This window comes from Macrobrachium rosenbergii, chromosome 7 (assembly GCF_040412425.1).
Source record: "Macrobrachium rosenbergii isolate ZJJX-2024 chromosome 7, ASM4041242v1, whole genome shotgun sequence".
NCBI lineage: Eukaryota > Metazoa > Arthropoda > Malacostraca > Decapoda > Palaemonidae > Macrobrachium > Macrobrachium rosenbergii.
In genome coordinates, this window is record NC_089747.1 from 12,727,501 (window position 1) to 12,739,893 (window position 12,393).

Consider the following 12,393-nt stretch of genomic DNA (forward strand, 5'->3'; position numbering starts at 1 on the left):
AACGCGGCCAACGCGGCCTCACTTTAACTACACCCGAAAAACAACGCGGCATCACTTTAACTACACCCGAAAACAACGCGACCTCACTTTAACTACACCCGAAAAACAACGCGGCCTCACTTTAACTACGCCCGAAAAACAACGCGGCCTCACTTTAATGTACGTAATGTCAGGGGAATTTTTCATATTTTTTCGAAAATCCCCTAGGTCCCAGATCCATATTTTACGGATCATTTGTGCTCCATTAATCTTTGCAAGATGGTCTACTTGTTTCTTTGATATAAATTTTGTTACTCTTATTGCATGGTATTAAAGGAACTGGAATTAGGTTTATTATGTATGTTTCTCAGCTATTCCCGATGATGTTTTGGTAGCGAAAAAGAAACAGGTTGTCAGACTAGATGTGTTCAGTTACCTTTTCGATTTTGCTAACTTGGAAATTTTATTATGTTGCTAAAGTCACTTAACTAGTTTGTTGTCAGCATGCTGATCCATTTATTTGGCGATTTCTCGATAACATATGCGTTTTAAGGTAACTGGGTATAATAATGACGAAATGCGCCAAAGTCTTTTTCAAGATGTCCATCTGAGACATCAGGAGAAAAAAAGGTCATGATCGTCTATACCACACGGGGACAAGTCAGGGCATCTTCCAAAGTTGTCATAAGACTTCATAGGTAAGAAAATCCGGACATACGGGGTCTGTCTAATCATCTAATGCTTAATGTTCTACGTTAGGGCATAAAATGTATAACTTGACCTCTGCCAGCGAGAAACGGATTTCTATCTAATACGACTTTATTCCTTAACAGAGCCTCGATGGTAAAACACGAAGCATTAGACAGACCCCCTATGTCCGGATTTTCTTACCTGTGAAGTCTTATGACAACTTTGGAAGATACAGTGAGAGAGAGAGAGAGAGAGAGAGAGAGAGAGAGAGAGAGAGAGAGAGAGAGAGAGTTCACCTCGTATGCATCGCTTAAGCCTTAGTATAAGCTCTGTCGCAGTAGCAGCTTTTGTAGAAAGCATCGAAAATTTCGTTGTAGAGTTGTTTTCAAATAATACACTCAGACTCATAGCGAAAGTCTTACACACTAACACGCACACGTACACACACCCACATCTAATATATATGTGTATATATATAATATATATATATGTATGTATGTATGTATGTATGTATGTATCCAAAAATATACAAAACTCTGTGGAAAAGGATACCTCTGATTATAGAATTGCTCGTCCTAAAATTGAATACATAAAATATATCCATGTGCTACTGACAAAAAAAAAAAATATAAATGAATATGCAAGCATTTAAATCAAGTAATTTTTTGCCACTGCACATGGTTTCACATGTTCATGAAGGCAAGCTTAGAGAGAGAGAGAGAGAGAGAGAGAGAGAGAGAGAGAGAGAGAGAGGTTGCTGGTAAGATCAATTCTCTGTCGATGTGAGAGCCAACAGCTGTAGACTGTGGCAGTTCCCTGGGGGAAGGGGGATGAGAGAGAAAGCCCCCGCATGAGATCCTCAGAAAGGAGGTGTCTCCCCCCCCCGCTTCCCCTTCCCCAACCCCCCTTTTTAAGTGTCCCTTAAATAGCTCCCTCTTCTCCTCCTCGCCAATTTATGAAAGAATCTAAAGGGGTAGTACTGACCCCCATATTTTTTTTCCTCAGATTCTCTATCTTGTCATTAATTTCGCATGGAAAGCTTGCAGAAAAATGCTTATGGCTGTCCAGTATTACTTTTACATTTTGATATCCATTGCGCCCTCCTCTCTCTCTCTCTCTCTCTCTCTCTCTCTCTCTCTCTCTCTCTCTCTCTCTCTCTCTCTCTCCCAGATAACTCGATAGTAGTAATGATCATTATTACTTTGCTAATACGTATTTTTCATTTACATTTGACTGATAAATTAGGCAAAGCATCTAACAGTTCGAGAAGAGAATTTTTTAATATTAAATAATTACAATTTTCACTCTAATTTTTTTCCCTGATTGGTGTCCGATAAGTGGACATTAAACGGTCATGGAAAAAATGCGAAAAATGATGAAAGAGTAGGTTTTATTCATTGAGTATTATGCCATGCTCAGGAAAGTACGTTGTGCGTATTTGATTTCCACAGGGGAGACTGAAGCTCGCTCACCTCATGGAATGAGTACGAATATCTTTGCCGTTTCAGTGAGGCAAGATAAATCATCCCAGAATTAGACTGTAAGGCAGAGAATTCCACCTTTTTAATTAAAAAGTGAAAGAGACGAAGAACTTATTGTCTAACCTACTGACGCTCGAGTTTGTGATTTATTTTTCAGATTGATTTAGTGTTCCATTTATAAGTAAAAGGATTTCTCGTGTGTTTCCTTTTTTTTTATCCAATATTCTGTTATTGACACAGGCGAGTAATTTTCAGGTTGACTAATCACAGGGAGAGTTTTTTCATGCTTTTCGTTCCGTCCCATTTCATGTCTACTACTACTACTACTACTACTACTACTACTACTACTACTAGTAGTAGTACTAGGTTCTCACTGCAAAATACCTCTGATAAAAAACCGGGTCAGTATGCAGAGGTTTTACATATTGACACACCTTAGGTCTTGCCGTGTTCTGTAAAATTATTTCACAACCAGTGCATTAGCATTTACAGAACTCTGCATATATTAGTAAGCAAAACGACATGTGAGGGAAAATGAATTAGTCACTAGATCCTTAAAAATCTTATTTAGTAAACCGCGAAACCATTACATGATACAACATTATTTCCTAGGATAAAATGTTACATAATTTTATTCATGACGTAACCCAAGAGACATACCCTAGCTAGATTAGATTATCTAGGCCATCCATTAGCTCAGTGCAGCCGCATGATAATGTTGAGAAGGGAACCTTCTTTAATGGGAAAAAGTGTATCCCAAGGATAGGATATTTTTTCCTGCTGTTTTTCCGGAACCGGAAATCTGTGTAACCTTTAAATAATGCTCCAGCGTCGATGAGATCTTTAATAATAATGGAAGAGGAACTCCAGGCACAAAGTAAGGTTCATCTGACATTTCATGAGACTCGGGACAATTTTGTACACTGATGGTATAAAACCATGCAGGCGCCTTCGCTCTTTCCTTATTTTAAACTCGCAAATAAGGAGAACTTGTCTCTTTTTACTAGCTGTCTCCGTAGTTAGATTGCCTGGCAGTATCCTTTAAGAATGAGCAACTTCAGACCTTGGATAATTGTTAATGAAATATGGATGTCTTTTCTCCGGGTGGTCGTTCTTGATGGCAAGACTGAGGAAATATAAAAGGATATTTTAGGTTAGGTTAATGCCAAAATAGTATACTCGTATAAGTGGTTTAAGTTTTTCTTTTATTTTAATTAAGCCAGAGCAAAGCGAAAACTTTTGAGGCGTGATCATTTAAAGAATAATTTCAAATGCCCCATCTTGTCCTCAAAATATATATCAAAATAACGATTATCTTCTTCAGAAAACTTTTATTCTCATCCATTTCCGTCGTAACGGCAGAGATGACTTTAGGCGCAATGCCTTGAAAGTTCTGTGAGTCTGCTTTGTTTCCCAAACAAGAGGACGCTTGGTACTCCCGTTGCCATTTAGCTACGAAGCTCTCGAATTGTTAAGGAATTGCCATAAATAGAAATTAATTCGATAACCCAGTGGAACTAATTAGATGTGAGATACGATATATTGTACTGGGCGGTATTTCTTGCTCTAAGGTCGTGGTTATTGTCCTTTTGGGTTAATGGAATATGGTTATTGAAATTGTTGCTGAGTGATTTGCTAAAAGAGTCATTACCTTATTATGTAAGCTTTTACACACCACCGTCCCTTTTTGTATGAAATGACTCACGAGAACAGTCTTAAACCCAGCTTATTAAATCTAAGAGTAAGTGATTTTTTGTTCGTGGTGCGATATGAATTTCAACAGGCTTAGAATTCAAGGGGAATTTTTGTAATGCAGCCTTTACATTTAGGAGGCTGCATATGGGATCATGTTTTGACGGTGGCCCACTAATATTTCTTTTCCTGTGTTCCACTTTAATATTTTATTTTCCTCATTTATTTCTTTAAAATTTTTAGATTTTCACTCTCCCATTATTATATTTCATACCGGCATTTCTCTAATTTTAGCTTGTTCCCATATTTTCTTACAGTCTGTATTTTTTTTTTAGGTAATTTTCTTGAAATTCTCCATCAGTACTATCTAAACGCTTTACAGTTAAATGTAAGTTGTGCAGTTTTTACTTTATATTTTAATGTTTCCTATCTGTAGTTTATACAGACACACACACACACACACACACACACACACACACACACACACACATATATATATATATATATATATATATATATATATATATATATATATAGATATAGATAGATAGATAGGTAGATATATATCTTATATATAGACATACATACATACATATTTATATATATGTATATATACATATATATAGGCTATATATATATATGAATATATATATATATAGTATGTATGTATAAACTACAGATAGGAAACATTAAAATATAAAGTAAAAACTGTACAACTTACATTTAACTGTAAAGCGTTTAGAAGGTACTGATGGTGACTTTCAAGAAAATTAAATAAAAAAAAAAACAGGCTGTAAGAAAATATTGGAACAAGCTAAAATTAGAGAAATGCCGGTAATGAAATTAATATATATATATATATATATATATATATATATATATATATATATATATATATATATATATATATATATATATATATATATACTGACCAAAGATACGACTAAAATTCCTTATCGGCTGGTAACGTGAACTGCATTCGTCCTCCCTTGTTTAATTTATAATAAAATATTATCATTGTATAATGCTACTTCCGGTATGATTCTTATTTCATCAGTATATAAAATGAGGATTCCTTGATTGATAGGAGGCATTAGATAGGTTGTCACTTTGCTAAGGGAAATTGTTAGTGATCAACAAATTTCTTTACTCTCTCTCTCTCTCTCTCTCTCTCTCTCTCTCTCTCTCTCTCTCTCTCTCTCTCATACACGCGCACGCATACACTCGGTCTCTTTCTCTCTCTCTCTCTCTTCCATCATCAACACTTCTCCCTTGCGCCCATTATTTCTCCTCTCTCTATTACAAGATCCATAGATGTCCTTCACGCAGGGTCCCAAATTGGGTCATGCGAAGGACCATCCCGGCCATCTTTCTTGTTGGGGTAGTTCGTTATAGCCAGGTTATTGCTTGCTTGCGCTCATTCCCCTTTTATTTCTTTAGATTTTTTTTACATTCTCATTCTTTTACTTAGGTTTTGCATTCTGCCATAGGTTGATATATGGATGTATGTATGTGTATATATACAGTATATATATGTGTATATGTATATACATATACACTGTATGTGTACATATATGCCATATATATATACACATACATATGTATTATATATATACAATATATATATATATATATATATATATATATATATATATATATATATATATATATATATATATATGTATATATTTTTGTTCCCTTTGGAGGTGGTAGCACGCTTGGGGTTGCTAACCCCAAGCCCCACCCCATGGATGTTCAAATGGGCTTATGCGCCGGACAATACCGCCCCAACACTTGGCTCACTGTGCAGGTCGAATTACCAGCGATATATCGAACTTCTTACCACATGTGGAAGCCGCTTCCTCTAATGAAAGAGTAGCACCCAATAACGCCACCACCTGCACAGGGCTGCTTCGTAGGAGAGTGAGCACTGCCACGTCGAACGCCTACGTAATTGGTTATGCATGACTCCGCCTTCTCTTACATTTAAAGGCTATGAATCCACCATCTTCCGTTACTCCATGTTTTTCATACATGTGAGACATATTTTACGTTCTTGTCCAGTCTACCCTAATGCTCTTTCAGAAATCAAGCCGCCTCAACGCTACGTCATTCGTCTTTCCACTTAAGCCATGCCGTATTAAAACTCCTCTGTATCTCTTCGCTTTCACTTATATTTTACAGTCGGTTCATTTCAAGAATATCCGTCCTACACATTTTCGCATATTGATCTTTTGGTTCCCATATTTTACAGTCGGTTCATTTCAACAATGTCCGTTTCTACTCATTGTCGCAGAACCACCTTTTGGTTCCCGGCTGGTGGGCCACAGCCCCTTACCCTGTGGGACAGTGTGACGTCCCAAACCTTGATTTGCTGTTCTTGCGTAATCCTGGTATCTGAAGTGTCTCCTGTTTGAAAATAATCCTCATTAATAAACTGCTTTTTTTTCTCATGCCTGATGCCTTCACTCTTCGCCAGTCGCATCCTTTTTCTCCCAACGTTTTTACTTTTTTATGTACCATTATCGAATCTGTTTCCTTCTGGCTAACCCTAACCTCATTCATACCACTATCACGCGCTTGCAAAGCCCCAGATTATATCTGTCTAAAATATCCGAGTACGAACGACAAATGGTTTGGAACATAACCCAGAAGTTGTAGACCACCTGCGCCAAGTGCAGCTTACTACCTCCACAATAGCAGACAAAATCTGAGCTTAAATGATTATGTCATCATTGTTGCTGCGCTTTCGAAAGTTTATTTCTTTTTTAATTACGAATAGCCTGGTGAACCAATACTTCTCAACGCTTGTTTCGTCAATTCATTAATGTTTAAGTTAAAGGACTGCCTGTCTGTTACAGTGACCCATTGTATCTAATTTTTTTATTCTCTGTCGCAAGGTGGCGAGAGACTTGTGAAACTTAATCGAAAAATATGAAGTTTTGCTGTAGCTGCTATCGCTGCTAATCTCAACACTACTATTGTAGATATCGCAACTGTTAGTGCTGAATGTAGTGATGGTGATAAGTGTAAAGTAGTATTGAACATAACGTTAATTAAAACTACTTAGTTCATGGCGCAGTGTAGGTAATTTTTATGAATTTATATATTTGATGAGACAAAATATATAATTCCTTTCGACGGGGACTCACCTTCCTTGCCGCACCTGTTCTTATAAATGGACGGACGGGACAGGGCATCGACGGGATGGGAGATAGGCTTCACAAGCACCGGGATCGTCCATCCCTCCCTCCTTCCCCTGTCCCTCTGTCCCTCTCCTCCGAGTGCCGCACTTTCCGAACCTCCGATCTATTTAAGGAAGCGAATTTACCGCTGTATATTTAAGGCTTTATTTTAATTGTAAATTTAGGCCTTGCTGTTAGGCCGGGTCCGATGTAACCTCCAGCTGTGCAGGAGTCTGAATATATATATATCCAAGCCGTCGTGTTTGGCCGATGAGTTCAAACGTAAAGCAACAGAAAGAGGTTATACATATGCAGATTGCTGCGATGGTGAACAGAGAGAGAGAGAGAGAGAGAGAGAGAGAGAGAGAGAGAGATGGCGAATGGTTGGAGAGAGAGAGAGAGAGAGAGATGGCGAATGGTTGGAGAGAGAGAGAGAGAGAGGAAACTTTATGCGAAGGAAACGAAAACGTCCAGACAGATCGAGTTTGTCGAAGCAGCAAACACACCCAAAATCTCGCGGCCAACGCAGAGTGCACGTGTTACCAGGTGTTTATTCCCACGCACCCGGGAGACCTCCTCCCCTCCCCCACCCATACCCCTTCCGCCTCTCCTCCTACAACCTTCATACCCTGTAACTCTCCCCAGTTCTTCCCTTTAGAGCTTGTGTGAGTGTGTGCGTGTGTTTTCACTGTATGTTCAACCCTCATGTGTATATGCGCGCGTATGCGTGTGTGTGTGTGAGAGAGAGAGTTTGTGTGCGGTACGACAACCTTCAATAACCCCCTCACGGCACCGTTTGACTCAAACCATACACCCTTGCCAGCCCTCACGAATACCCTTGCGTTATGCCAACCCCTCACTTTATGAATACGCGCTGCTCTGTGCACTCGTCTTTCGTCGCGAGTATAAGTCGTTGTTAAGTCTGTGGACTGATATAGAAACTTGGTCCGGGGAAAACGAAGTACACAGTTATTTCAGGAATGTTTAAGTGTTTGTTCCCCTAAACATAATTTTGATGAATGAGTTCTAGAGGATTTTCTAAAAACCGAGGCATATTGTGACTAAAATTTTGCATAAATTCTCTCGTTTACGTTAAAGTGAAACATTTTTGTGAATAACCTGACACACGTACTCCCAGGCCAATATATTTTGGGAATATATAAACAGATGTAGAGTTTGAGAAGAGATATTGTGTGAACATCGTTAAGCGTGAACTGGATAAATGTCTGATGCAAAACGTTTTCTTGGGAGCGAAGATCGCGCGAGAAGGACTTGAAAGTAAGTGTGAAGAGAAAATAAAGATGGAAGACATAATTGTAAGTAACTGACGCATCTTACGATGACGACTACGACGACGACTTGCCTACAGGACCCCATGTTTCTTTTCACCAACAAACTCAAAGCATTCCCGGCTGCCTGGAGCAACATTCCTCAGGATGTCACCGCGCCGATTGGTGGTAACTCGTTAGCTTAAGCCTGTGCCTTTAGTGTATTTATTGTACTGTTCTTCTTTACGCATCTTAATTTTTTTTCCCTCTTATGCCTCCTTTCTATCTCTACAAGGCCTTTCATTTTCTTTCCGAATCCTTTTCGTCGATCTTTGAGGCTTCCTCTTTAATTTTCATAAGAAAAAAATATTTGATTTTCTTCATACGTCTTCTCTTTATCCTCCTCCTCCTCCTCCTCCTCCTCCTCCTCCTCTTCTTCTTCTTCTAGTACTAGTAAATGCACCTAGAAAAATCCATTTTTTTTGTTTAGTAGTTTAATTATTCATAGGAATTGACAGGTTTTCCTTTGCTCTTATTCCAATATTGTCATCGTTGCATTAATAACTCAAAGAAAGCTATTCCTCGTGCGTCCGTGTTTGTCCAAAGGATTTTTATTATAATATCTTCAGGAAATTCCTAAAATCTCAGCATTGGTTGTATTCATTTTTCATTTGGCTACGCTTACATTCGGCACACGCGCACAATTTTTGTAATACATTTATTATAATTTCATGGTTGGCCCCATAATGCGTTACAAATAATGTATTGCTTGAAATACCCTCAAATTCCACTTAACCGGTTATAATCAATACTTTTTTTATTCCTGCATTCCCTAAAAAACTCTGTATTATACGAAATTTTATTTTTATTACATCGTATATCTCCAAAGAGTCTTTTATGGTCGATTTTCTGCAGACATGAAAATTTAGATTCTGTCGAATGCCTCTTTTTTTTTTTTTTTATTAATTCCTCAGCTCTCTCTCTCTCTCTCTCTCTCTCTCTCTCTCTCTCTCTCTCTCTCTCTGTATAATATATATATATACACACAAGCGCGCGCGCGACACACACACACGCACGCGCGTGTGTGTGTGTAGTCGCAAATCTCACCGCTACATTTTTTTGCCATGTTCGTTTTCACTTTTTTTTCTCACATGGCTAATGTTATTTGTGGAAGCTGCGTAACAAGTCGATGACTTTTTTTTTTATTTACATTTCCACATGAATATGTGCACACGAGGAACACCAGTGATTATTAATAATGATGACAATTTATCTGCTGAGAACGGAGGAGGATCAACATCATTGTGAAAGAAAGAAACAAGATATTCGGAGGGAGTGTCATATTTATGTGGGTGACTCATCAGCCTCTCTCTCTCTGTACTACTTAATTTAACGCTGGCCTACTCAGTTATGCGAATAGTTAACATTGTTCGCTCGCGTGTTTTTGCGTGGGCCTTGTTTTTTTTTTTTTTTCTTTGTCGCCTATGTTTTTGTTAGTAACGTGTAGCCGCTGCATTTGTAATATTATGTTTCCTGGAGTTGTACTCTGTTTATTCAGGGTAATTTTTGGGACTACAGTTAGATTCAAACACTTGACTAGACTATCTTGTCGCGTAGTGTTTATTCTCCATTTGTGTTGGCACGCACCGCCGCGCAAAATGTATATGTATATATATATATATATATATATATATATATATATATATATATATATATATATATATATATATATACTTATATATATATACAACTTACATATATACACACATACACTTTAAATCACAAGAATAAGGTGCGTTAAGATTCAGAGTACCACAGAGAAATGTGAATCTTCAAGAGGACTGATACATATTGGTAGAAATCTAAATTATATGTTATAGGGGTAAATTACAAACGAACATATAGACGGTCAAAACCAATAATAGTACCTACGAAGAGAAGGAACAATAACCCTGTTTGTTAGCATGTCTGTCTATCTATCTATCTGTCTACCTACCTACCTATCTATCTCGCTAGCTATCTATATATGAAAGTGATCAAACCCGCAACCTCCTGTTGTGTTTATCTTACGTAGATAAAATAAAAGACTTCCAGAAGATCTATGACTTTGATCTTCGGAGAGAACAAAAAGGATTTTCCCAACGCATCAATTTCCCTCTAGGATTCCACCTGCAGAACGCGAAGATATATGCATAGGCTATATATATCCAGTAGGCTATAGAATGAATTTCCCTTTACTTTTATATTCATATGATGAATCGTTGAGGGATAGGATGAAACGCTAGCTAGGTCATTCATGCTGGAATTTAGTCATACTTTCCCATGCACTAGTAGTATAGAAATTTGACAAATTCTTGTGTGACAGGTAGAATGAAAGACTGGAATTTTTAATGAATAAGGCGATCGACTTAACTGGTCAAGGCAGCACATATATATCCATTAGATATTTATATATGTGTGTGTGTGTGTATTATACACATAAACATATATGTATATATATATATATATATATATATATATATATATATATATATATATATAAACATATATATATATATATATATATATATATAATATATATAAGTATGTGTGTGTGTGTATGTGTACAGTGCTAAAATTCTGGATAGATGTTACAAAAGGATTTTTTAAAAGACAGTGCTTAATATCCATGAAGTGTGAGATAGAGGAGGATAGCGCCCTGTGTATAGTGGGATCGACACGGTGGTGATGAGCTTTCTCTATATCTGTATGAAAAGGCTAATGTTGTGAGAGTAGGCTATATATATATATATATATATATATATATATATATATATATATATATATATATATATATATATATATATATATATATATATATTGTGTCTGTGTGTGTATAAAGCACTCTCGTGTCGGTTTGTTTCAATTTCTTGCGAAGTAATGTTTACCGCTTGCGATACTTCTGTCGATATAGTCAGCTGTGGCAAATGTTTCATCTGACCAGGTGTCGAGAGGTACAAAAGGTGTGAGGAGAATATTATTAATGATATGATCGATATACCTTACCGGCAAAAAGAAATTAATGATTATTAATAATGATAATAATAACAGTGTATCATCGATTTCTTCTTTATGTTGTTCGGGTGTCATTCCTAATAGATCAGTTTCTTGTCAGTGCACCTCATGCGGTGCACTGTAGGCATCACTTCAGGTTCATTGTAGCGTTCCTTTGGTCCCTAGCTGCAACCCCTTTCATTCCTTTTACCGTACCTTCATTCATGTTCTGTTTCTTCCATCTTGCTGTCCAACCTCTCTTAACATTTGTTTCACAGTGCAACTGCAAGGTTTTCCTTCTGTTCCATCTTTCAAACCTTTCTACTCCCAGTTTCCGTTTCAGCACTGAATGACCTCATAGGTCCCAGCGCTTGACCTTTTGGCCTAAATTCTGTATTCCATTCCATTCCAATAGAGGAGTTTCTGATAAGTTTTATTTTAAGGGAAACCTATGAATGGGATGGAAATTTGGTAGCCTAAGTTAGAAAATCTCTGTTGCATATATACATCTATAAATCGTATGCTGCCTGGCTTTTATTATTTATAGCAAATGTAATTAAATCGGAGACGTATGAATTGCCTCTCAGTAAGTGTTGGTGGCATAGTCTTGAAGCATTGCATATAATACTTCTGTTGTTAGTCGTTTTACAAATGAACAGAAATTCGGTAGTACGGAAGCCGCCAAAGCCAGGTAAACATCAGGTCAAAGTATAAAACAATAAACCCATAGGGGGATAGTGCCGTCAGTGCTAGGCATTCCTTAAGATTCTTTGCCGCGTCTCTTCGGCCTCCTGGCTGCAATCTCTCATTCCCTTTAGTGCACCTTCGTTCATATTCTCTTTCTTCCATCTTACTTTCCACCCTCTCCTTAGTATAACTGCGCGATTTTCCTTCTGTTACACATTTCAAACCTTTTTACTGTCAATTTCCGTTCCAGCGTTGAATGAACTCATAGTCCCAACGCTTGGCCTTTGGCCTAAATTCTTTATTCTACTCTATAAAACAATAAGCAAGTAGGTCAGAATGAAGTAAAATAGTGGTAAGAGTTAGGAACTTGAGAAGAAT

The 12,393-nt window shown here is 37.4% G+C and overlaps 1 protein-coding gene across 6 annotated transcripts in view; it reads left to right on the top strand.

Annotated features, from left to right (window-relative positions):
* The window catches only part of nvy (CBFA2/RUNX1 partner transcriptional co-repressor nervy), a 314,183-nt gene that overhangs the window by 272,867 nt on the left and 28,923 nt on the right, over positions 1 to 12,393 (top strand). For 2 of the 6 annotated variants that reach the window (XM_067106558.1, XM_067106555.1), the window contains exon 1: positions 7,886 to 8,484. The exons of 3 other annotated variants lie outside the window; for them this stretch is intronic. In XM_067106558.1, the coding sequence (XP_066962659.1) occupies positions 8,367 to 8,484 (118 nt within the window). In that variant the 5' untranslated portion in view covers positions 7,886 to 8,366. Of the gene's footprint in view, positions 1 to 7,885; positions 8,485 to 12,393 lie in introns of those variants that run through there. One more of the 6 variants, XM_067106556.1, reaches the window with a different exon arrangement.